The sequence below is a fragment of the Salvelinus sp. IW2-2015 genome, linkage group LG1, assembly GCF_002910315.2.
Source record: "Salvelinus sp. IW2-2015 linkage group LG1, ASM291031v2, whole genome shotgun sequence".
Taxonomy (NCBI): domain Eukaryota; kingdom Metazoa; phylum Chordata; class Actinopteri; order Salmoniformes; family Salmonidae; genus Salvelinus; species Salvelinus sp. IW2-2015.
The window spans coordinates 32,535,625-32,563,392 of record NC_036838.1 but is presented as its reverse complement, the minus strand read 5'-3'; the positions used below and the strand labels follow the sequence as shown (position 1 = coordinate 32,563,392).

At 41.5% G+C, this 27,768-nt stretch overlaps 1 protein-coding gene across 1 annotated transcript; it reads left to right on the top strand.

Moving 5' to 3' along the window:
• Window positions 1-160: 160 nt before the first annotated feature.
• LOC111965625 (E3 ubiquitin-protein ligase MARCHF9-like) lies at window positions 161-27,612 on the top strand. The gene is made up of 4 exons (XM_023989783.2): window positions 161-1,995; window positions 24,348-24,503; window positions 24,842-25,034; window positions 27,172-27,612. Exons 1-4 carry the CDS (start codon window positions 1,651-1,653, stop codon window positions 27,504-27,506), a joined length of 1,029 nt encoding a protein of 342 aa, XP_023845551.1. The 5' UTR covers window positions 161-1,650; the 3' UTR covers window positions 27,507-27,612.
• The last annotated feature ends 156 nt before the right edge of the window (window positions 27,613-27,768 follow it).

Genomic DNA, 27,768 nt, shown 5'->3' with positions numbered 1-27,768 from the left:
CCGTTTAGGTGATAGGCCTAGACTTGTTTGAGAATGCTTTGAATAAACGATGCATAGGCACATGTTACAAGAGAGAGATATTTGATAGAAGACACACCCTATTGCAGTGGCAGACTACTAATGTCCGTTCTTGTCCATACACCGTTTAGATTTCCCGGGATACTCTGACTAACACGTGGCCGCAACGTCACATGGAAATCAGCACCTCGGACAGCGGCTTCTGCCAACGCGCAGCAAAACGGTGGAGCTTTTTTCCTTTGCCGATAGACGGAGGAAGGAATAATCATAAGAAAATGAGTGGACAACAACAATATAGATAAACACATCTGTGTTTCAATTCGGCTAGCATGCATTTCCATGGCAGGATCCTCCAGTTCTCAGATTTCGATGGAGGCACGTCTGCTGTCGGAAGCAAGTATTTCAGCGCAACCATGTAAATTAGCGTCTTATTGTTATTAATTGAACTGGTGTAATTAGTTATTGGTAGTAAACGAACCCGTTATTTGATGGCAAAGTTTAACTGGCGTAGCGAAGTAATCGTTTTGCTTCGTTCGCCTATTCTGTGGGGTTCTTCCCTGGCATCTTCGTTGTTCCTGGTTTGTGTTGTGCAGGAATCATTGCAGAAAGAATAAAAAAGCAGCATGGAAATTCAATGGCAAAGTGATGTGCGTTTTTCTACACATTTTTGGTGTCTCGTCCGATCCTGTTTAAAATGCAAACACGTTGGATAGTAGTGTCTCTCGGACTTGTGTGGAGGGGGAACAGTGTGGACGTAGTCTATTCTCTATCAGCCAGAAAAAACACGGTCAGGAAACAGGGGAAGAGAAAAACACGGTGATCTGATGGCTAGCATGCCATTGAGGGACAAACAAGAGAGATGATTGCCATCTCGTTTTAATTCCAACTGGCCTTTTTTTGTATGGACTAAACAGCTGAAAGCAGCACCCCAAAATGACTCGGTGGAATTACTCATGCCATAGCATTAATAAAATGTTATATTATACCTGAGACTCCAAAGCTCCTCCGAACCCCTCTCTATCTTGCTCCGCTCTCGTCTTGCGATAGAATATCACATTTTGGCTCAGAACCATGTTAAAGGTTCCCCTTAAATACAGCTCCCGTTAAATTCAAGCTTTGGCATTGTCCCATGAGTGACTGGGTCGAAAATGAACGTGAGGGGATTCCGTTCGATCTTATTGCTGTTTGGATATGCTAATCACTCACATTGAAAGCTATCGTGATGGTTTTGTATTGGCATCCGTTGACTCCCGAAAGAAACAGTCTCTGCCCATCCATTAAAAAACTTCCGCATTGGCTATCATAGGCTACACCTGGTAACAGAGAAAAATGTATCAAGGAGAGATACAATCTATTTACATTGTCATATTTGGATTTCTATTGACCAAGATTTGTGCCCGGCAGCCATACTTTTTATAGACACCTCTGATATTTTGTTTTGATACCATAGCCAATAGCTAGAGAAGGCTACTTGAACCAAATAGGCTCGCACTTGGCAATAATAATAATAATTCTAACGAAGCCCCTTTTGGCTCCCAAATCATGCAAACTAACTGCCTGATTCATCCAACTCCCTTTATTGATAGCTTCTATTTCACCCTACAGCTGCATTTTGCCTATGTGGGCTAGTTCATGATGTTTAAGTACCGGATCCGTATGTTTTTCAATGAACTGAAAGTGCTGGTTTTCATGCGGTCTGGCTCAAGACGGGAGACCGATTCAGACACAGACACAGACAGGCGAACGAGCAGCATGCGAGGGCTCGGGGTAGGAGGCTGCGGGTGGCCACGCTTCGACTGCTCTACTCGGGACGATGAGGAGGAGTACTATGGCACCGATCCCCGGCCGCGCAGCATGGCATTCGAGGAGAAGGATCAGAAGCGCCAAGCAGACCTGGACGCTGTGTCGCTCACAAGCAGCTTGGACAGTGGCATGCGCTCGCCGCAGTGCCGGATCTGTTTCCAGGGCCCCGAACAGGTAGGCTCCCCTGTCCTGAACCGTAGCCCTGCACTTCACCTATCTATCCAAGTCTAGGCTACCCTTCCCCCCGCTCCTTGTGACTTCCAATTGTTTCCAGGGTTATTTCTATAAGTTTCTTCAAGGCTTATAAGTTGGTTCTTTGCATGTACTGTATTTCAGGTCTATACATAAGCACACACTGCAGGGAAGCTCAGGTATCCCTCTACTAGGCTATGGCAAACAAGCATGTCTTTTATCAGGTCAAAGATCAAACTGTTTGGATCAAGCCAACCTTTGTCTCCAAAGACCCCATATTGGCAGGGCCTCCCGAGTGGCGCAGCAGTCTAAGGCGCTGCATCTCAGTGCTAGAGGTGTTACTACAGATCCGGGGTCATTCCCGGGCTGTGCCACAACTAGCCGTGGCCGGGAGTCCCATTGGACAGCGCACAATTGGCCTAGCGTCGCCCATGTTAGGCAAGGGTTTGGCCGGGGGGGCTTTACTTGGCTCATCACGCTCTAGCGACTTCTAGTGGCGGGCCGGGTGCCTGCAGGCTGACCCCGGTCGCCAGTTGAACGGTGTTTCCTCTGACACATAGGTGCGGCTGGCTTCCGGGTTAAGCTGGCGGGTGTTAAGGAGCGTGGTTAGTCAGGTCATGTTTCGGAGGACACATGACTCCACCTTCGCCTCTTCTTAGTCCGTAGGAGAGTTGCAGCGATTAGACAAGATTGAAATTGGGTTGGTAAAATATATATATTTTTAAATAATAATAATATGACATATTGGCTCAATGCAGACTGTTACATTTTCCTGGAACCCAATAACTAAAGCGGATACAAACCTTTTAACTTAAACTTTGTTGACATGTTTCTGCATCATCATGTTCCAGCTGAAGCCAAAACAGACAGTGATACAGGTTCCTTCTATTGAGGAGTTTAAAAAGGATTTTGGTTGAATTCAAACTTTGCCACTGTGACCCTATTAGGGTGCCAAAAGTCTCATTTCAGAAAGCAACACATTAAATATGGAAATGTCTCCAATGGGTAAAACATTGTTGTTTTGTTGCATACATTGATCCGTACATACATCTTKTTCCATACATTGTTCCATACATACAGCTTGTTCCAATACATTTTTCCATACACATGTTGTAAAAATAAATAAAGGAAGGAATGCACTGCCTGCCGAAACGTTGGTTACATKAAATGTTTGGGAGCATAATTAGGGTATGCTTCTTACCTTCTTTATTTTTATAATTTACTCCTCATTAGTGTCAGTTTATGTCTTTTACTAGACCGTACACATGTTGTTCCATACATTGTTCCATACATACATGTTGTTCCATACATTGTTCCATACATACATATTTTTCCATACGTTGTTTCCATGTAGATAATTTCAGGGAAAAACAGGCAGTGGTTTCACCACCAAGAACCAGATACAAATGAATACTGTAGGTACATACCATGATTTTAACAGAAGTGCTTTTGATATTAATCTGATTGTTGTGATTTGATTCAATGTCAGTCTGAACCTGACACTACTGTATGACACCAACGGTCCTGAAAGGTTTTCATCCATCGCAAACCTTTTCAGGATTTCATCACAGGCAAAAWGGAAAACACAAATAATGTGAAGAGGTGTACAACATGTTAGGGAGCAACAATGACATACAGCAGTTTTAACACAGTAGGACATACCTAGTCTGTTGCACAACTGAATGCATTCAACCGAAATGTGCTTCCACATTTAACCCAACCCCTCTGGATCAGAGAGGTACGGGGGGCTGCCTTAATCAATGTCATAGGCGCCCAGGGATCAGTTGTTGTTTGGGGGTTAACTGCCTTGCTCAAGGGCAGAACGGACAATTTTTCAACCTTGCCAGCTCGGGGATTCAAACCAGCAACCTTTCGGTTACTGGCACAACACTCTTAACCGCTAAGCTACCAGTAGATAAAGTGAAATACAGTTGTAAAGTGCATCCTGGGTAATGCATTTAATGACCTTTGCCCTTTTATAATGACATCCAATCACAATTAATCAACAAAGATTATTGTTTGCGCAAAATATTTTAAACATTGTTAAGAAATACTGTACGTATAAAAACAAGTCTAATTCAATCTATTAGTGATGGTAGAAAATGTCTGTTATTCTAGAAAATCAACTTCCTGTATTCTTGAGTCAATCAAAATACATTTTGTTTGAATTGGGCTATTTGTCAAAGAGCTCCAAATAAAAAAAGGCTCAAGCTAAGTCTAGCTTTGGGCTGTAGTTTTATAGATAGGAACAGTCTCTGTTGCAGCACCATGTCCTGTGATATAGGGATCCACTGAGGGAATCAAATGAGACAGGACCCTTGAACACTTTTAATTAGGCTTGGTGGTATCCTTTGAAAGGAGGCACGTGGGTCCATTAATAGAGTGGAGATGACAACATTGCATGGAGTTGATTTATAGGAGTGTCGTGATGGGGACTTACTGTGCAGGGAAATAAGAGATGAAGAGAGGACTGTGGAGTCTGCAAGACAAAAACCATGTAGCTAAGGGTATAGTGCCCTAACCTTATCACAAATCTACAGTCAAGTGTATTATTCCACCTCTGCACTGGGGAATGATATTCCTTCCAAACCTCTAACTGTACATGTATATTAAAGGGGTCACATTTTGTCATTTAGCCAAAAGACTGCAGATAAAGAAGAGCTTAGGAAGGGGGTTTCAAATGGGAGGTCGAGTAGTCTTTTATCCTAGATGATAATTCATTTTCAAAGTGTAGCCAGTATGGTTCTAAGAATATCCTTGAAACGGCTGGCTATAGCTCTATGTTATTTGCAGTGATGTAATGGTGGTGGTGCACGTGTATGGACCCAGGCTCTGCTGGTTGGAAAGTGCTGATGTGTAAGGCATTGGACTGCAGGCAGATTCTGACATTCATCCAACATCACTGGAGAGACATGCTCATGGAACCAAGAGTGCCCACAGTGGATTGTCTAGATGGACCACTCCCACATGCAATCCCAGGGTTTTAGCTGAAACACACAATGAACACTGTATTCCACTCCATTACATTAAAGATATAATCAACTTGAGTCAGTTGAATCGCATTCTTCCATCTACCTGTGTATTTGTTCTCTGAATAGAAACTATACAGAAAGTGGTCATTACCATATGGGTGAAAGAATCTGATCACCTTGTGCATGAATTCATATACRCTGTTTTTTCACACTGGTCTAGTCAGAGAGGAATCTTGTAAATCATGTCTGAGACCAGAGACAATAACAACCTTTCTGTCACCGTCAGGTGTTTCTGGAGCACTAACTCTGTGTAATTGTGCACATGTCAACATATGTGTATGTGCGGTCGTGTCTGTGCACGCATTCGTGAATCCGTGTGCGTGTGTGTGTCTCATTATGTAGTACATCCTAAATGATATGAACCAAGCAGAGAGCAAGATCATAAAGGAGCGATGATAAGAGATGGAGAAAGACAGTGGGGGAGGGGAAAGAGACAAAGGASRGCGAGGGATAGAGAGAGGGGGAAGTGAGATGGACAGTTAGGTAAAGTGTAGTATGGTGGGAAAAGAACAATAGAGTGGGAAATAGGTGATGAAAASAAAATGCATATTTTAGGGATTCTGTTATCTCTTAAAACCACATGGTTAATTGAGATCGTTCATTTTTACATGTACCTTTCTAGCTTTTGAGGTTTCATTATGATGATTCTATGTAAGCTATTCACAAAAAGGTTACTCTGGCTTTGATATTGGTACAGTATGACATTTTAAATGTTCATACATCAGCCCTTTCTATAGCCAGGTTATATTCAACTTGATAAACACTTGAATGCCAGTTGTGTTTTCAATTCAGAAGGTAAACTGGAAATCCAATTCCAATTCCAAATGTTTCTAATTGAATGCCATTGAGGAAAATATACACTACCGTTCAAAAGTTTGGGGTCACTTAGAAATGTCCTTGTTTTTGAAAGAAMAGCACATTTTTTTGTCCATTAAAATAACATCAAATTGATCAGAAATACCGTGTAGACATTGTTAATGTTGTAAATGACTATTGTAGCTGGAAACGGCAGATTGTTTTATTTATGGAATATCTACATAGGCGTACAGAGGCCCATTATCAGCAACCCTCACTCCTGTGTTCCAATGGCACGTTGTGTTAGCTAATCCAAGTTTATCATTTTAAAAGGCTAATTGATAATTAGAAAATCCTTTTGAAATTATATTAGCACAGCTGAAAACTGTTGTCCTGATTAAAGAAGCAATAAAACTGGCCTTCTTTAGACTAGTTGAGTATCTGGAGCATCAGCATTTGTGGGTTCGATTACAGGCTTAAAATGTCCAGAAACAAATAACTTTCTTCTGAAACTCGTCAGTCTATTCTTGTTCTGAGAAATTAAGGCTATTCCATGTGAGATATTGCCAAGAATCWGAAGATCTCGTACAACGCTGTGTAGTACACCCTTCACAGAACAGCGCAAACTGTCTGTAACCAGAATAGAAAGAGGAGTGGGAGGCCCAGGTGCACAACTGAGCAAGAGGACAAGTACATTAGGGTGTCTAGTTTGAGAAACAGACGCCTCACAAGTCCTCAACTGGCAGCTTCATTAAATAGTACCCGCAAAACACCAGTCTCAACGTCAACAGTGAAGAGGCGACTCCGGGATGCTGGCCCAGAGTTCCTCTGTCCAGTGTCTGTGTTCTTTTGCCCATCTTAATCTTTTCTATTTATTGGCCAGTCTGAGATATGTCTTTTTCTTTGCAACTCTGGCTAGAAGGCCAGCATCCCGGAGTCGCCTTTTCACTGTTGACKTGAGTTTTATTGCTTCTTTAATCAGGACAACAGTTCTCAGCTGTGCTAACACAATTGCAAAATGGTTTTCTAATGATCAATTAGCCTTTTAAAATGATWAACTTGGATTAGCTAACACACCGTCATTGGAACACAGGAGTGATGGTTGCTGATAATGTGCCTCTGTACTCCTATGTAGATATTCCATAAAAAATCTGCCGTTTCCAGCTACAATAGTCATTTACAACATTAACAATGTCTACACTGTATTTCTGATCAATTTGATGTAATTTTAATGGACAAAAACTTTTGAACGCCAGTGTACATTTCAGTTAATGGGGGCAATTGAAATGGAATTGATCCCGACCTTAGTTATGGTCAGCCTTTTACCCAAACGTAGTGAGAGGTAACCGTTGTCCTTGAAACAGCTTCAGGAAAAAGCTGAGGATTTTGAGGAGCACAACATTAATCACACACAGTGCAATAGCACTACACCTATATCACACTTCTATCACAGTTTCTCTCTTCCATCTCCTCATCGATTCTTCAGGTTAAGTGTCTCAACAGGTGMTGGCCCGACCTCCGTGGCGCTTGCCATTTATCTTCGACAAACACAATTAGCCACCTCGTCAGGAGGTATCAAATATTCATGATCATTAGCAGGCCGTCCTCCAGGGGCTCGGTGATGGGGGTGACTCCCTGTTGACACTGTCAATCTGAGATGGAGAGATGAACATTCTGTGTCACTGTAGGTCAACCGGCCTGGGCCTGTATTCACAAAGCGTCTCAGAGTAGAAAATTGGTTGTATGTGGTGAGAATAGATACATTTTACTCCTACTGTTATGGGTAAAAATTAAAGCTATGCATGAAGCCTCTTTAGTCATTAGAGTCACACCTAGTCTAAATATATGTAGAAGACCTCATGAGCTGTCGTAACCAGTTAAGAGTTACCAGCAGGTGTCTTGATTAGGAAAATGCAGCGAGTCAGCGATTCCTGTTGTTCCTAAGTTGTTAAAATAATGTTTTGATATTTCTATGAGAACCATAAATAATCTAGACCTACATGCAATAGTATCTCTTTCGCTTTGACAATGATTTCACACAAGGCCTATTTCACATCATATGCACATCATATAACCCCTACCCACTGGGCACAGAAGTCAGTTCAACATCTAGTTTTGGAGTTGTCAACTAATGTGAATTCAATGTGAAATCAACAAAAATGTCACCTTGTCATTGGGTTTAGGTTAAACGTTGGGTAAAAAAATACGAAATTACCCTACGTTAATGACTTTTTTCAAATTCAAACTGCTTTCCAGGTTGATTCAACATCATAACAATATATTGTTTTGTTGAAATCAATCACATGGAAACAAAGTTGACTTAAACAGTTTTTACCAAGTGGGTGGGCTATAATAAACAAGTTTTTCTTTTGATGGTTTAATTACCTGCCTTCCATTCATTTTTCCCATAGGGGACTTTAGAAACACTTAAAATAAGGGCTGTGTTTCATGTAGGCTTACCCTGGCGTGATGTTTTGATAACCATGTAAATCTCTCTCGGACAGGTGACTTTTATCAATATATTCGCAAGTATTTACCCCCCAAAATGAAATGCTAATTAACTGCTAATGTGAATATCATAAAGAACTACAAATGCCATGATGACCCGCACAAGACTGCCAATAGAGGCAAAGGTCAGAATCTCTGGATTAACTATCTAATGTTAGCTAAATTTAGTCATCAATAAATTGGCTACATTTCTTAAAATTTACAATTCTGTGATCTGTCTTGTGCAAGTTTTCAATTGACACAATACCTGTTAGCAAAGGTTTCAATTAGTGACGACATCAATTAGTGATGGATTTTTAGTTTTGCATGATGTCTACTTTGATGCTAATTAACATTTTTGAATCTGACAGTAAATAAACGTGAATATATTGGTAATATTCAACTTGTTTGAGAGAGATTTACATGGTTATCAAAATGGGTTTTATGGTTATTATGACTCATACTGTGGTACTCTATGTCATCATTGGTTCACCTGTCTCTCCATAACATCCCATTAACAAATAAATCATTGGTTACTTAGCTGTCTACATTATTTGATTCATAAGGCATTATGCCCAAGGAGCAGATTCACTTACCCTTGAATTAGCCTATTTAATGTTGCTGGTTCTTTTTGGACCCAGCTACTTCGGTCCTTGCCTATTGAACCATCAACTGCTGTGGATATTTATATGCCCCGAAACAAATCTTATTTATATTAAGTTGTTGTGATGGGCACTCTGTGCGTGTTTTGGGATGGGAATCAAGTTTGGTCCCACCCATGCTCAATATTCCATACTTCATCCGCCAAAACATCATAGTGACAGAGAGGCAAAGATACAATCCAGCTAACAATTGTTGGTTCCCAGAATATTCCTAGGGTATTCCAATAATGTTAATGACAGACACATTCCATGAATTGTTCAGGAACGTTTTCAGTACTCTGTGTAGACATTCTTTCAACATTCAATTTGTATATGAAAATAATGTTTTGTCCATGTCTGTGATCGTTAGCTGTTAGCTGAGAATAAGTTGATTGACGAGATAAGTATTGATTGACGATAATAAGTATTGATCAAGACTGAGATACACTTGGTTGCAGGATTCAAATACAATATAATGTTCATAGAATGAACTACAGAGACCAATAACACATCTCAATGTAGAGAACAAAATCTGGGCAATAAGGGTGAGAGAAATTAGGCCTACTGTTTTGGATGAATTAGGATGTATCACAGGGGAAAGAATCACTRTGATTGAATGAAGGAAAATACCAAATCAGAGCATCAGCACTGACTGACTATGACTACTCCACATACGGTGTCATCAGAATGTATTCACACCCCTTTACTCTTTCCACATTTTGTTCTGTTACAACCGGAATTTGAAATGGATTAAAATTGAGATTTTGGGACACTGGGCACTACATAATTTCAACGTGGAAGATTGGGTAACATTTGGTTGAGACATTGATCAATGAGATTACAACCTATATTCACCCACTCAAAAAGACAGTTGAATCTCCAATGCTTTCAACCATCTAAAAGCACAACCAAATTCCAATGGAAAAACAATGTCTGATATTTTTTGGTTAAGTTGTCACACAAACGTCTTACCACTTCACTTTCAACCATTTAAAAGCACAGCAAAGTTCAAATGGGAACAACATGTCAGATATTGTTAATTTATACAGTACAAAAGAGGAATGTAATATCACTGTGCTTCAATATAAAAAACAAATGACCTGGATTGCAGTTGAGATTACATTAAAAGTACATGGTGCAAGTGATCAATGCCGTTCAAGATTCTGCGTAGATTATTACAGCGATTTTGAAGATCTCCACAGACCTGCGATGACCTATGTATGCTATTTTGAACATGCATGCTTTATATGATTACTTAAGAAGAAATGTATAGTTACAGTAACCTCAATGTACCCATGGATGTGTTACTCATTTTAAGGTCAAATGTTACATTATTTTGCAAGATAGCCTTAACTTTTATAAGGGCACAAGGCGAGACCCAAATGCAGACACAGGAGGCAGATGGTTGAGCTCCGATAATTATTATAWCAAAAGGGGTAGGTCGGGGACAGGCGAGAGTTCATAAACCAGGTCGGAGTCCAAACAGTACCAGGCGATAGGCAGGCTCGAGGTCAGAACAGGCAGAGTGGTCAGGCAGGCGGGTTCGGCGTCAGGACAGGAAAGGGTCAAAACCAGGAGGACTAGTGAAATAACAGAGACTGGGAAAAATAGGAGCTAAGACAAACACTGGTTGACTTGGCAAAACAAGACAAACTGGCACAGAGAGACAGGAAACACAGGGATAAATACACTGCTGATAATAAGCGACACCTGGAGGGGGGTGGAGACAAGCACAAGGACAGGTGAAACAGATCAGAGCATGACAACTTTAGGCTATTTATGTCACGGCCGTCAGGAGGAGACCAAGGCGCAGCGTGGGATGCGTACATACTTCTTTATTACAAAGAACGAACACTAAACAAACTAACAAAATAACAAACGAACCGTAAAGATATACAAAAATGAGTGCTGACAGGCAACTACACATAGACAACTMCCCACAAATACAGGTGGGAAAGGGCAACCTAAGTATGGTTCTCAATCAGAAACAACGACCGACAGCTGCCTCCGATTGAGAACCACACCCGGCCAAACACACAGAAATACAAATCATAGAAAAAGGAACATAGAATGCCCACCCAAATCACACCCTGACCAAACCAAAATAGAGACATAAAAAGCTCTCTACGGTCAGGGCGTGACAATTTACTGTATTACAAAAGTAAAATTGAATTGTGCTTGCTTGTCAATGCAGCAAATAACAACATTTGAAGGAGATGTATCTTCTGCTTTGATAGTTCCATCTGTGCCACTAACTTAGTCTGGCTTTAATTCTAGTTTGTCAACAAATTAATAATTGACATGTTGGATTCACGTCTCCATCTCAACCTAAATCAAATCAAACTTTAAATCACTTTAAATAAAGTTTGATTTGATTAAAAAAATTCTTTAACTTTGATATGTTGGATTCATGTCTCCATCTCAAACATACATTTAAGTTATAGAATAGGAATACATAAAATCAGACTTTAAATACACTTACATAAAGTTTAATTTGATTTCTTCCTAGATGGAGATGAGAATCCAACATATAACTGTTTTATTTGTAGACAAACTGGAATTAAAGCCAGACTAAGTCAGTGGCACAGATGGAACTATCCAAGCAGAAGATACAGTTGAAGTCGGAAGTTTACATGCACTTAGGTTGGAGTCATTAAAACTGTTTTTCAACCACTCCACAAACTATAGTTTTGGCAAGTCGGTTAGGACAACTACGTTGTGCATGACACAAGTACTTTTTCCAACAATTGTTTACAGACAGATTATTTCACTTATAAATCACTGTATCACAATTCCAGTGGGTCAGAAGTTTACATGCACTAAGTTGACTGTGCCTTTAAACAGCTTGGAAAATTCCAGAAAATGATGTCATGGCTTTAGAAGCTTCTGATAGGCTAATTGACATCATTTGAGTCAATTGGAGGTGTACCTGTGGATGTATTTCAAGGCCTACCTTCAAACTCAGTACCTTTTTATTTGACATCATGGGAAAATCTAAATAAATCAGCCAAGACCTCACGTTCATCCTTGGGAGCAATTTCCAAACGCCTGAAGGTACCACGTTCATCTGTACAAACAATAGTATGCAAGTATAAACACCATGGGACCGTCATACTGCTCAGGAAGGAGACGTGTTCTGTCTCCTAGAGATGAACGGACTTTGGTGCGAAAAGTGCAAATCAATCCCAGAACAACAGCAAAGGACCTTGTGAAGATGCTGGAAGAAACGGGTACAAAAGTATCTATATCCACAGTAAAACGAGTCCTATATCGACATAACCTGAAAGGCCGCTCAGCAAGGAAGAAGCCACTGCTCCAAAACCGCCATAAAAAAACAGACTACGGTTTGCAACTGCACATGGGGACAAAGATTGTATTTTTTGGGAGAAATGTCYTCTGGTCTGATGAAACAAAAATAGAACTGTTTGGCCATAATGACCATCATTATGTTTGGAGGRAAAAGGGGGAGGCTTGCAAGCCGAAGAACACCATCCCAACCGTGAAGCACGGGGGTGGCAGCATCATGTTGTGGGGGTGATTTTCTGCAGGAGGGACTGGTGCACTTCACAAAATAGATGGCATCATGAGGTAGGAACATTATGTGGATATATTGAAGCAACATTTCAAGACATCAGTCAGGAAGTTAAAGCTTGGTCGCAAATGGGTCTTCCAAATGGACAATGACCCCAAGCATACCTCCAAAGGACAACAAAGTCAAGGTATTGGAGACCTCAATCTTATAGAACATTTGTGGGCTGAACTGAAAAAGTGTGTGCGAGCAAGGAGGCCTACAAACCTGACTCAGTTACACCAGCTCTGCCAGGAGGAATGGGCCAAAATTCACCCAACTTATTGTGGGAAGCTTGTGGAAGGCTACCCAAAACGTTTGACCCAAGTTAAACAATTTAAAGGCAATGCTACCAAATACTAATTGAGTGTATGCAAACTTCTGACTCACTGGGAATGTGATGAAAGAAATAAAAGCTGAAATAAATAATTCCTTCTACTATTATTCTGACATTTCACATTCATAAAATAAAGTGGTGATCCTTACTGACCTAGACAGGGAATTTTTACTAGGATTAAATGTCAGGAATTGTGAAAAACTGAGTTTAAATGTATTTGGCTAAGGTGTATGTAAACTTCCGACTTCAACTGTACATCTCCTTCAAATGTTGATATTTGGTTGCGTTGACAACCAAACACAATTCATTATCCATAAATATCATGACATTTTAAACCAAGCGGAGCTTGAAACCCTAGACATACTGTATGGTATATTGTTTGTTGAATTCTGGGTTGAATTCAAACAATTGGTGTTGATGATTTCGACAGTATGCCTAGGGTTTCAAGCTTTGGTTGATTTAAAATGTCATGATATTTAGTGATTTTGAATTGTGTTGCGGCCTGAATAACATCATTGATCAAGTATTGTCACATTTCATTTGATCTGTTAAACCTACCCTYTGGAATTACTTTGATAACAACAAAGAATCTATTTCGTTTTTAAGTGGAGATCTCTCAACAATCATTCTAACGATAGCATATTGGTAATAGTCAGTGACAAATAGCTAAGCGGGGCTTGGTTAAAACCTTGGATGGGAGAACATGGGGTAGCTGTAGTTTGGTCAATTCTCCAGTAGGAGGTGCTGCCCAGCCTATTGTATTTATTAAAATGAAGATAGTGGATATAACCTTGAAAAACTATCATTGTTTTTAAGGTACAAATTCAAAATATTTTATACAAGGTCTGTCTGTTGAAATGTTGTTACCATGAGGGAAAGGGGATACCTAGTCTGTTGCACAACTGAATGCATTCAACCATAATGTGTCTTCCTCATTTAACCCAACCCCTCTGATTCAGAGGTGCAGGGGGCTGCCTTAATCGACGTCATCAGCACCAGGGGTTAACTGCCTTGTTCAAGGGCAGAACGGCAGATTTTTCCACCTTGCCAGCTCTGAGATTCAAACAGTGACCTTTCTGTTACTGGCCCAACGCTCTTAACCGCCAGGTTACCTGCMGCCCATGTGTGCAGATCAAATCCTGTGGTTGAAATTTCACTCTCAAAACAAGAGTTGATTACTTTTTTCAAATCCAATGCATTTTCCATGCAGATTCTACATCACAATACATTGAAACAACATTGATTTAACCTGTTTGTGTCCAGAGGGATGCCATTGGCTTTCTGGATGGCCATGCCATGCCGGCAAACAGGCAGTGAGACATGTGCGCTGACTCACCGTCCACCCCTCCTTCCCGTCACCGTCCTCCCCTCCACTTCTCTCTCCTCTCTGTCTCTACAGCAGCCCTGTGGCTATCTGGAATCTGAGCACACAAAAACACATACATATTCTCTCACTCTCTCTTACTCTCACTCTCACTCTCACTCTCACTCTCACTCTCACACACACACACACACACACACACACACACACACACACACACTGCAAAGACAGAGCTTTAACTAAACTCACAACAACATAGGCTTGCCAGGGAGGAGAGCAGATATAGAGGAGAGAGAGAGAGAGTGTGAGAAAGGTAAAAAATGTGAGGGGGGAACACAGCAAGCGAAAGAGAGAGAAACAAAGAGGAGAAGGAAATGGGCAGTGGGGAACCGTAAGGGCCTTCAGAGAAGGGTTAGGGTTATAATTGTTCTATTTTTAAAATATACATTTAGTTAGAATTTTCATTTAATTCCAATCTTTTCAATAATATTTAAATAAAATTCTGATTTAATGTCTTCAGTTTGTTTTGGAAAGGAAAGGGTTAACATTGAAGAGAAAAAAAGATCCAATCAGGATTTTTATTTGGTGGTCTCTGGGGATATAAATCTAGCTATCTAGCTTAGCTGTTGGCTAGGCCTTCAGAAGCTAGACTGCAATTCAACTGTATTAGAGCAGAATTCGGGAGTGAAAGTGGAATCAACAAATTACATTTTGACTTGCAATGCTTGAGAACGTTAACAAATGTAATAATTGTAAACGGATGCCATCTCGAAGGCCTAGAGACACGTCACTACCACATATTATCCATTATATTGACCAGATACTCAAGTGGCCCCTCTAACACTGGAAAGAAATGTATTAAAAAATTAAAGTAAGTTGGGCGTGTGAACAACAGAGGCAACTCAAATATAATGTTTTTTATTTTTCAAGGTTGCCTGGATGTCTTGTGTCATACTTACTATATATCAGTACACTCATAGCAACCTAAGCATTACAAAACTTTTATTCAATCTAATAAGCCATTACATTTTTTGTTGACCAAATTCTCAGTAACCAGGTTTCCATCCAACCTTTTTATGCAAGTAAAGTACATGTCGGATAATTTTTTTTAATGACAGGCYTGATTGAAAGAGAAAACTTGTCTGGAAACTTTCCAAATGTCGACAAAACTAAATACGCTAGACAAGGTGGGATCTTTTTGTGTCTGTAAAATAAATTATGCAAGAAATGTAGGTGGAAAGTTTTTATGCGCAAATATTGATGTAATAACCATCATATCGAAGTAAACCTGGAGTCACGCGATGACATGTTGTAAGGTCCTCCCAATACAACTCATCGGGAAAGCATAACGTTCATTAGGCGTCAGATTCGGTGGTGAAAGTGCAAGGTGGCCTCCCGAGTGGCGCGGTGGTCTAAGGCACTGCATGGAAGTGCTAGCTGTGCCAATAGAGATTCTGGTTTAGAGTCCAGGTTCTGTTGCAGCCGGTCACAACAGTTGGGTTGTGTTTCGGAGGACGCACGGCTCTCGACCTTCGCCTCTCGCGAGTCCGTACAGGAGTTGCAGCGATGAGACAAGACTGGATACCACGAAATTGGGGAGAAAAAAGGGCAAAATKATGMGCTTGATGCTCCTTTCTAATAAATGTTGAGGGTCTCATTCTGGTGACATGATCATCGATGYTTGGCTACCGTTTGACAAATAAAAAGAATCTCACTCTTTTATCCATAATAATCTCATCATGTAGAATATACCCACACTGCATCTGTGAGCTGTTAGCTAGAGCGCTTGTGCCAATACCAGAGTGGGCACACTCACTATGTAATGCAMATTTTTTTGTGAGAAAACTATCAGTGGAGTTGAAAATRCAATAGAAACCCATTTAACTTGCATTTTCTATTTGGTACATGGGAATTTAACCGCAAAATATATTTGTATCTACACTACGTCGTCATGCACAGCCTTTTATCCCCAACAAGTCAATTTGATGGAAACACATTTCTGGTGGGGAAATGCGCATATTGTTTCATGCAGATTTTAGAATATTCACATGAAAATCTGTCGCCAATTGGATGGAAACCTAGCTAGTGACCTACTTACAAAAACTACTCGCTTGGTGAGTAATTTTTTTTTTTTTTAAACGCCACCTGCCGGTTTCGCTTCKCCTCTTTCTCTCTGTCACTACTGAGAGCGCGAGCCTATGGCAAGCACTAGTTTTCCCACGGTCAACCTAGTTTGTGTTATAGGCTAGTGTGCAGGTGTCTCATTTATAAACGTTGCGTATGCACAAAATATGCCCCAAAACATGCGTGCGCCAGTTTTCACGCAAAACTTGACATGAGAATGTCCCGCAAACTTTAGACCAAGCGTACACATAGCTTCTAGTGGTAGCCATACAACACATTTTATGAGCAACTCTCATTTAATTGGGCCTATTAAATAGACTATTGTAATTTCATGTTTTTGCTCTATGCTCCGAAAGGAGCGCGGTTTATAACATACAGTCAAATTTAACAGGTGAACAGACAGTTTATATTTTATATTAAAGTGTGTAATTAGGCCTACTGCATTTTTTTTTTAATTCAGAGGACACAATGTTTCATAATTCGCGGGCAGTGAAGCATATTTAGGTTCGGGAGAAAGTAAATGCAAAACATGATTGAATACAAAGGATCTGTTTACAGGTCCACAACAATTTGATATTGTTTTTGTGTTTCAGAAACGGTCAGATACMGCAAATGCCCCACCTAAAAAAACTTTTCCCAAAGACATTTGATCAAGTTCGCCATTGATATTTCCTTTAGATATACTGTCTTGGCCTAATTCCAATACTTCCAAAGTATACAGCAAATAATGGCGTTATTGTCACCATAAAAGCTGATGGGCGTTATTGAAGCAGAGTTATAATGCTCATTCGCGTGCGCAGTTTCATGACAGGTCTGATTTATAATGGSAAACATGGGTATGTATAGCATGCGCCAAGTTGATAAATCTCAATATTTTTTGGCGTACACCGATATTTAGTGTAAAATTTACGCAACGGTTATAAATGAGGCCTTTTCAAGATTAACTTTCAACATAAAATTAGGTTTAAAATGATAACTTAATTTCAACTTGACCTGTTGTCTGCCAATTTTTTGTGATATCTTTGATACCAGAGTTCCGAGGCATACTAAACAGTATACTTCGAAGTAGTGTGCCCATGCCCGTATCACTTTATCAGAAGCATGTGATCAGTTAAGTCCGAAGCTTTGTTTCGTTGAGCAACCACCGGATTGGTTTGGTAGGGGAAAAAAATGCAAGGCTGCGCACAAGCTACGGAGTGTGGGACATCATCTATAACAGTGGTCACCAACCTGTCGATCGCGATCGATCTCTGGTCGATCTCCAAGGCATTCCTACTCGATCACCAAACATTTATGTAAAAAAGCCTTGCATTCCTATTTTTTTTTATTTCTTTCGCGCTGTTGGCGGTGAGTTAACTTGATCTCAGCAGTCCTAGCACCTGGAAGGCAAAGCGTTCCCATTTTGAACAATTTCATGTGTCTGAAGGTAGAACTCCGCCCTCTCTGGCAGGCCCAGAGAGCAAATCAAATCCACCTATAAGCCTACCGCTGGCCAATTCGATAGCTCAGATCACCGTGTCTGTGCAGTTTCCTCGAGCCATAGACTGTAAAAAGAAACCTCGAACCCACAGCAAAGTTGATACTGTGATATTTCAGAATTTTTAAAGCCATGATTAGAGAGAGACTCAGCGAAGACTGTGTCCCCTTTTTCTCAGCGGAGGGAGGGTGAGCGGAGGGACGGTGAGTCGGGTGAGATCCAGCCGCTCCCTCCCCTCAGACTGATCATCAGATGCAGGCCTCATACAACAAATTATATATTACCAGTGTGATCATATAGCTATCATATAGCAGGATGACACACACTCTACAGTGCAGTCAAGCACAGCAAAAAACTTTGGTAGGGCTCTTTAAAATCTGTATTTATTTTTTGGCTAATTATAATTTTTTCTTTATATTCCATTTTCTTGGTTTGGTTTTTCCAGGTCTCGGATTTACCCAAGTTTTTTTCTGTTTTTCCCACAGTTTTTTCTAACTTTTTTAATATAAAAAAAACACATTTGGATCTTCTTGGATTTTCTGTGTTCTAACTTGATTTTTTAGTGTAGTTACCTTTTTTTCAGTGTGCATGCGCTGTTTGTATTTATTATGGATCCCCATTAGCTGCTGCCAAGGTTGGGGTCCGGGAAGAGTGGTGTTTCTGGTTAGCAGTGTTTCTGTAGCGCAGTAAGCTAATATGTGATGGAGTTTGCGAATCAAATGCCCACTTGTGGTGCCACTGGACAGTGAAAAACGAGTAAGTGAACCTTTATTTATTGTCATTTAAATTAGTTTGCAGTAGTTATATAAGTGTTGAGTTAGATTACATAGCTACCTCAATCATTATTTCAAATGATTTTAGTGACTTTACTGCAATTGCTAGCTAGCTAACAGATCTGCTAACTTTCTTTGTTGTTACTTTTAAGGTTGGAACCAACATACAGTCCCTCCAGCAGGCAGAGAGGCAAGAACCATTCGTCCGCCAGATCATGGACAAGCTACACTACTCACAGCCCTGTGTAATGTTCAATATCACTGCATTGCTGGACTTTTTTAAACTTAATGTATTTGTATTGTATAAAAAATATATAAAGGCAATATATACATAACCGTTCAAAAGTTTTTGAAAGAAAAGCAAATTTCTCTCTCTTTGAGTCAGCTACTCACCACATGTTATGCACTGCAGTGCTAGCTAGCTGTAGCTTATGCTTTCAGTACTAGATTAATTCTCTGATCCTTTGATAGTGTGGACAAATTGTCAGTTCATGCTGCAAGAGCTCTGATAGGTTGGAGGATGTACTCCAGAAGTTGTCATAATTACTGTGTCTATGGAAGTCTATGGAAGGGGGTGAGATCCATGACCCTCCTAGGTTTGGTATTGAAGTCAATGTACCCAGAGGAGGACGGAAACTGTCTGTCTTCCGGCTACACTATGGCGCTACCCTACAGAGTGTTGTTGAGGCTACTGTAGCCCTTCATTGCAAAACAGTGTGTTTTAATCAATTATTTGGTAACATGAAGTAGTTTTACCTAAAAAGGACAGCTTTTTAAATGCTTCACTATTTTAATTTTTATGAAATTTACTGAGGAGGATGACCGAAGGTGTCTCACTTCAAACAAAGTATTACACGGCACTACATGAAGTGTCAATAAATAGGTTATAAACGTTCTGCCAATTTATTAAGGTTCTCATGATCCACAGGTTACTGTAAGGTGTGGGAGGTATTTAGATGGCTTGATGGAACTGAAAAGCTTGCGTTTGTGTGTGTGTGTGTCAGAGCCGAGATGATTTGGAGTAGTCCTAGAGTACCCGAGACTAACGCACCAGCTATTCCTCTTCTGTTCCCATGCTGGAGTCCAGGGTTTWAMWTTTTTTTATTTCACCTTTATTTAACCAGGTAGGCCAGTTGAGAACAAGTTCTCATTTACAACTGTGACCTGGCCAAGATAAAGCAAAGCAGTGCGACAAAAACAATAACACGGAGTTACACATGGGATAAACARACGTACAGTCAATAACACAATAGGAAAAATCTGTATACAGTGTATGCAAATGAAGTAAGGAGGTAAGGCAATAAATAGGCCAATAGTGGCGAAGTAATACAATTTAGCAATTTACACTGGAGTGATATATGTGCAGATGAGGATGTTCAAGTAGAAATACTTGTGTGCAAAAGAGCAGAAAAACAAATTTGGGGATGAGCTAGGTAGTTGGTTGAATGGGCTATTTACAGATGTGCTGTGTACAGCTGCAGCGATCGGTAAGCTGCTCTGACAGCTGACGCGTAAAGTTAGTGAGGGTGATATAAGTCTTCAACTTCAGTGATTTTTGCAGTTCATTCCAGTCATTGGCAGCAGAGGACTGGAAGGAAAGATGGCCAAAGGAGGTGTTGGCTTTGGGGATGAACAGTGAAATATACCTGCTGGAGCGCGTGCTATGGGTGGGTGATGCTATGGTGACCAGTGAGCTGATATAAGGCRGAGCTTTACCTAGCAAAGACTTATAGATGACCTGGAGCCAGTGGGTTGATTACAACCTGTTAACAATGGTGCCAACATTTTGTGGCTGATCTTTCAGCAGGAGAGAGGGTGATGTGATGTCCACATCACCAACGAACTATCATGGTCCAAACACACCAAGACAGTCGTGAAGAGGGCACGACAACACCTTTTCCCCCTCAGGAGACTGAAAAGATTTGGCATGGGTCCACATATCCTCAAAAAGTTCTACAGCTGCACCATCGAGAGCATCCTGACCAGTTGCATCACTGCCTGGTATGGCAACTGCTCGGCATCTGACCGTCAGACGCTACAGAGGGTAGTGCGTACGGCCCAGTACATCACTATGGCCAAGCTTCCTGCCATCCAGGACCTATATACTAGGCGGTGTCAGAGGAAAGCCCAAAAAATGGTCAAAGACTCCAATCACCCAAGTCATAGACTGTTCTCTCTGCTACCGCACAGCAAGCAGTACCGGAGCGCCAAGTCTAGGACCAAAAGGCTCCTTAACAGCTTCTACCCACAAGCCATAAGGCTGCTGAATAATTAATCAAATGGCCCCCCGGACTAACTGGGTCCAGCACCGCACGGTATGGCTTGTTATACACTATACATGTACAGTATATACAAAAGTATGTGGACACCATTTCAAATTAGTGGATTCAGCCACACCTATTGCTGACAGGTGTATACAATCGAGCACCCAGTTGTGCAATCTCCATAGACAAACATTGGCAGTAGAATGGCCTTTCTGAAGAGCTCAGTGACTTTCAACGTGGCACCGTCATAGGATGTCACCTTTCCAACAAGTCAGTTCATCAAATTTCTGCTCTGCTAGAGCTGCCCCGGTCAACTGTAAGTGCTGTTACTGTGAAGTGGAAACGTCTAGGAGCAACAATGGCTCAGCCGCGACGTGGTAGCCCACACAAGCTTACATTGACTGTCCTCAGTTGCAACACTCACTACTGTCACAGGCCGGCTCATAGCCTGTGGCAAAAATGAGGKGACACGAACAACAGGTATAGGCCAATCAAAAAGGTTCTTTATTATAAACCAAAAACTATCAACTTTAAACAAAGAAAAAGGAATGAGGTGTGGAAGTATCATAATGTAGGGTGTATGTAAAGTACAGGGATGCGTGAATCTGTGTGTGTGAATATGACTGAGTGAAAACTACGTAAAACTACAAAGGAACAAACAAAACAGGATCATACCTGGAGGAGCAGAGAGAGAGAGAGACAAAAGTGGTTAGTGAAGCAGCTTAAATACCCTGAGCCCAGGTGGCTCCAATCACTAACGACCCTCCTCTGCCTGCAGGAGGAACCTCCCCTGCAATGCAGAGGGGCCGTGACACTACCGAGTTTCAAACTGCCTCTGGAAGCAATATCAGCACAAGAAATGTTCGTGGGGAGCTTCATGAAATAGGTTTCCATGACCGAGCAGCCTCACACAAGCCTAAGATCACCATGCACAATGCCATGCGTCGGCCATTGGATTCTGGAGCAGTCGAAATGCGTTCTCGTGATTAATCATTCTTCACCATCTGGCAGTCCGATGGACGAATCTGGGTTTGGCGGATGCCAGGAGAACGCTACCTGCCCCAATGCATAGTGTCAACCGTAAAGTTTGGTGGAGGAGGAATAATGGTCTGGGGCTGTTTTTCATGGTTCGGGCTAGGACCCTTAATTCCAGTGAAGGGAAATCTTAACGTTACAGCATACAATGACATTCTAGACAATTCTGTGCTCCCAACTTTGTRGTAACAATTTGGGGAAGGCCCTTTCCTGTTTCAGCATGACAATGCCCCCTGTGCACAAAGCGAGGTCCATACAGAATTGTTTGTTGAGATCAGTGTGGAAGAATTTGACTGGCCTGCACAGAGCCCTGACCTCAACTCCATCGGACACCTTTGGGATGAATTGGAACGCTGACTGCGACCCAGGCCTAATCGTCCAACATCAGTGCCCACAGCAATGTTCCAACATCTAGTGGAAAGCCTTCCCAGAAGAGTGGAGGCTGTTAAGAGCAGCAAAGGGGGGGCCAACTCTATATTAATGCTCATGATTCTGGAATGAGATGTTCAACGAGCAGGTGTCCACATACTTTTGGTCATGTAGTGTATTGTTGTCAAAGACCTGACTGGGCTCAGCACCCCATGGTATGCCTTGTTATATTGTTGTGTGCATGTTTGTGTACTGAGGAACATACTGAGGAACAAGAAAGCCACTTTCAATTTCATTATGTTGGGGGCTTTCATGAAAGTAATTGTTGCCTGGTGTAATGTAAGTAACATTATATCTCTTTAGAGTGTGTGTCAACCTACAGCACAACATGTCACCCTTTATAAAGCACATGTTTGTCATATTCGACATAGTGGGTTAAGTCACATTTGACATTGGTGATTATGTCAGACAGTTATGCCACATTTATGAACCCTTTATAAAGCACRACATATGGTTATAGATGCTTTGTAACACATTTATGTAGTGCTTAGGAAGGCATTATGAAGGCTTTATGAAGCCTTTATAAGCTGAACGTCATTTAAAGAGGGACCGTCTTTTCATTGATTATCTCTGTTACATTTACCTGTAATCGTCACAGCCAGCCCTTACCATTCCAGGCCATCTCTCTTCTTCTTTGTACCTCACCTGCCCTAAGTCCTCTTTCTCAAACCCAGCCAAACAACGACAACGACAACGACAACGACAGAAACGATAGTGTACAGCATAATCATGGGAATTGTACTCCAAACCACTCTAGACTTTCACTGCTATGTACAAATACTGATTACATATTTTGGAAACATATCCTCTGGTGTGTGTGTGTTTTTAGGGTTTCTGGAATGGTTATAGTTATGTAAAAATGTGGATCAACAGCAATGCCATTCTCTCACAAATCATGTAACAATATATAACACTATACCGTACACGTTCTTTAAATCAATACATTGTTGACAAACATTTTATTAATGAAAACCGATTCCCTTGTTATTTCGTTTTTTTTTGGTGGGGGGGGGGGGGGTTCGAGAATGGTGCCAATCATCTACAATTAATGTGGGGGCTATGTCAGGATTAGCAATGTCATCCTCTCCCAAATCATGTAAAGCTGTACATTCTCTCTCATTAACAACTTCCATCATAAAATGTGAGCTAAATAAATGTTCTGCATTCAACAATTTCCTTGTTCTTTGCCTGTGTACAGTTACAGTACAGTATCCTGACCTTATTATGTACCATAATGCCCCCCTCACTTATCCAATGACATTAATATGCCTCTTACTGTACTATACCTTACTTACTGTACACACCTGCTTCCATCACACAAAACATCACTCACCTTTTATGCTTTTATGTACAATCCCTGTACTCCATTTTGTAATGTGTTGTACTGGACTATCCTGGCAAATGTATACCATCTTATTACCATGGAAATGCTTGTCCTCTTCCATCCTCCATCCAGACTACCACAGTGAGTAATGTCCTGGACTAGATGGCAGGACTTAACGGAATGGAATAAACCACAAGATGATGGGGATAAGCCACCTGACCCTGACCTCTAACCTCAGCCAGTGGCTATATGACATGACATTGATATTTATGTGGATCTCATGTTGAAGGAAATCAAGAATATGGCGGAAGTCCTATTTTAGATAGCAATCCAGGAATATTGCTAGATACCAAGGTGTAGGTGTACTCATGTGTGTCTCAAATGACTATTCAAACAACACCCTTAAGAAAACCCTGTACCCAGAAGTGCCTCTAGAGATCCAGGTGCACACTTGTTTTTGAACATCCGTGTCAGCTTCACCAACAATTCAGTGCTTAGTGCCTGGTCTCAGGGTTTGCACGCTTTTGTAGCAACCCATCACTAATACACTTGATTCAACAAATCTATGAATCATCCACATTATGCTTAGCTGAATCAGGTATTTTAGTGCTGGTCTGGACCAATAGTCTAGGATCAAAAGACCAGAGTAGTTGCCCATGCCTTCAGTAGATATTTAGATAAATTTAACTGAAGCATATGTCTCTGTTTCCTTCTCTGTGTCCTGCAGGGGGAGTTGCTGAGCCCGTGTCGCTGTGACGGCTCTGTGCGCTGTACTCACCAGCCCTGCCTCATCCGCTGGATCAGCGAGAGAGGCTCCTGGAGCTGTGAGCTCTGCTACTTCAAGTACCAGGTCCTGGCCATCAGCACCAAGAACCCACTGCAGGTACAGGATCTGTTTGTGTGTGCATGTGGGTGTAAGTGACTACAAGTGCTGCCCTATACCTCAGGGTTTCCATACCAAATCCAAGGTATTCTGTGAATGCTGAAGCATAGCACTCCAATGCTCCGAAAATACATACAAATGTAACAAAACACCTTTTCACGTCTTCCTGCCTGCAACTGCGTGACATCAGTGCACAGATAATTATCTCCACCAAAAAGACACACACATTGATCCACCTCTCCCTCCCCTCTCTCCTTCCACCTCCCTCTTTCTCTCTCCACCACCCCSTCCCTCTCTTTCCCTCTCTCTCTCTCTCTGTATATCCCCCATCTCTCCAGTGGCAAGCCATCTCTCTGACGGTGATAGAGAAGGTGCAGATAGCAGCCATCATCCTGGGTTCTCTGTTCCTTATCGCCAGCATCTCCTGGCTGGTGTGGTCGTCCCTCAGCCCTTCGGCCAAGTGGCAGCGCCAGGACCTGCTCTTCCAGATCTGCTATGGCATGTACGGCTTCATGGACATTGTGTGCATAGGTAAGCTAGAAGGTTCTATAACGTAGACCTCACTGATATACTATCAAAGATAATCATAAGCTTTTGTGATTGCAATTGCAGGTATGAGTAGAGTTGCATATGACAACAAAGGAGAATACCTACATGCTCCCAGAGTTTGAATGTAGGAAGGGTGGTTGAAACGTTCCAGTGTTACAGCACTAGGTCTAGGATCTAAACAGTGTACAGATATTCTACTTTCTCTTCATAAGCTTTTGTGATTGGTCAATCTCCTGACAGTTACTATGTCTGACCTGAACTTTGACACAGTGAAGCATCTTACAGTTTTTTTTAAATTTCAGTGGTGCAATTTTCACAAGTATGTACATTTTCATAACTCTTAGTACAAACCTCAAAAACAGTTCATCATAAAGGCATTTGTTTCAAAACTCAAAGCACACTTTCAATTGACTAAGTACAACACACAAAATTATACAGTTACTTTTTCTCCAAACTTAGTCTGTGTTTCATCTACTGTAGAAATACATGTTTTGTTAAACAACATTTACTGTTACATGATCTGATCGCTCTTAATTGATGATTGCTTAAATGTCTGGTAAACCTAAAGATTCTACATGTAAACCGGTTTGTCTACTACAGATTTTGAGAACTACATAATGAAAATGTATGTCTGTAATGTAGAAACATAAAAGTATGATTTATACTCAAATGTGCTACTACTATGATGACTGTTATGATTTTACTTCACAGTAAGTTTTTTAAAACTCAGATATTGACAAGACCAGATATGTGCAACAAATCTAATTTTATTGGTTGCATAAACAGATTAGATGTTACAGCAGGTGCAGCGAAATGCTTGTGTTTCTAGCTCCTACAGTGCTGTAACTCAATTTCAACACAGTACCAATATGCAAATAATCCAGAAATTCCAAAACAAGAAAGAAATGCATCCCTACGGCCAATACCAAGGGTAGGCAACCCTGGTCCTGGAGTGCTGCAGGCACTGCATGTTTTTTATTTAACCGACCTGGAAGACCAGGTGTGTTGAATTTAGACAATCACTGAACTGATTAATGAGCTCAGTTTGTCAGGTGTGGGATCTAGTTGGAACAAAATAGTTCCTGCGAATCTTGCCCATCACCGGCAGCTAAAATCAAATCAAACGATGTGTGTGTCACCCAACACTCTCTCTCCTCCTCCACTGAAGTAACGTATCTGCTCCTTGGTGCACCTTGGAAGGAACCACTTATTATGGAGAATAGGGGGGTACTCTTTTCCTCGTCCAGTCAGTGAGCCCCCTCTGCAAAGTACAGCTGACAGATATTTTTATAAATAAATATTATCAAATGTGGGCTTAAGGATTTACTTTAGTTAATAATTTAACATCTGAAAAATAAATAAAAAACAGGACATATCTGTGGGTCCACGTGCCTAGCAACCTTGCACAACAAAAGGTTTTGAATGTAAGACTGGCTGCATTACAAGTGTTACCACCAGTGTTACCAGTGTTTTGTAGTAAGAGTTTTGAAAATTCACCACATTCTTCTGAAAATAGTACCAAAGCGATAAAAAAAACGGTATTAACTATTGATCATTTTAGCATTCATGGTCAGTCCTCCTTGTAGTTGTCAGCTGTGTGTGTGTATAATTTAGTTAGTGAGAGCAATTTGTTTGTTTTGCTCGTTTCTGTTTGGGCTTTCATCTCACTTAGGTCGTAGTCTGTGTGACATGTAATGCTGAAAATGTACAGCCACTTCTCAAGAGCCTTGTACATCCAGACTGTTTAAATATTTACAGCATACTTGTGCAAAGGTAGCCGACAATAATTTCTGCCTTAAAGGTTTTTTTTCCCCAGAGTGCGTTCTTACTTTCTCTCTTGTCCTTCTCTTTCTCTGTGTCCTTTCATATGTTTCCCTCTTTGTCTGGCTATTCACACTCTGTAATCTTTCACTTCTCTCCATCCACTTGCCTTCCTCCTCCCTCCATCTATTTTCTATTCACTGTCTCTCTATCTCCTACCTCTTGTATCGCTCCTGCATCCCTCACGTTCATACCGGTCCTCTCTCTCCCTTTCTCTCTCTTACTTGCCCATGTCTGTCTGTCCATGTCTGTCTGTCCATGTCTGTCTGTCCATGTCTGTCTGGTTTTCTCTGTCCAGGTCTTATAATTCATGAGGGATCGTCTGTATACCGGATCTTTAAGCGCTGGCAGGCGGTGAACCAGCAGTGGAAAGTACTGAACTATGAGAAAGACAAGGACCTGGGCGACCCCGTCAGCTCCAGCAGCAAGGGTGGGGGGCGTGGGGGTCGAAACCCTCCCCACAGTTCAGCCGGGGCGGACAGGGGAGGCCGGGCAGGCCAGCGTATTAGGACTATTCTCAACCACCACTGTGGCTACACCATCCTGCACATCCTCAGCCAGCTGAGGCCCAGCGATGCACGCATCAGCGCCACGACCAACCGCGAGGTGGTCATGAGGGTCACCACCGTATGAGACCGGACTCTGCGGGTGGGAGGGATTTGGACAACAGCCAACAACACCCCTGATCCACCTCCTTAAAACCCCCAAATGACTCTCACCCTTCGCCCCTGGCCTTACCCCCCCCCCCCCCCCCCGCCACTGAGGTATCTCCACAACAGCATAGAGCAGAGATTCCTGCTGTCGAAACCCTCCGTATGAGACACGCGAGGGGAGGGATGAGGCAGCACGTTAGAGTGTTGTTGGAGTTACAGACACAGACTGTAGGACAAAACCA

Bases quoted from the DNA above. Each gene is read 5' to 3' on its own strand.
- LOC111965625 (XM_023989783.2), top strand. From the start codon at position 1,651: ATGATGTTTAAGTACCGGATCCGTATGTTTTTCAATGAACTGAAAGTG. The intron at 24,504-24,841 runs GTACAGGATCTG...CCATCTCTCCAG, and splicing joins GCACCAAGAACCCACTGCAG to TGGCAAGCCATCTCTCTGAC. The intron at 25,035-27,171 runs GTAAGCTAGAAG...TTCTCTGTCCAG, and splicing joins CATGGACATTGTGTGCATAG to GTCTTATAATTCATGAGGGA.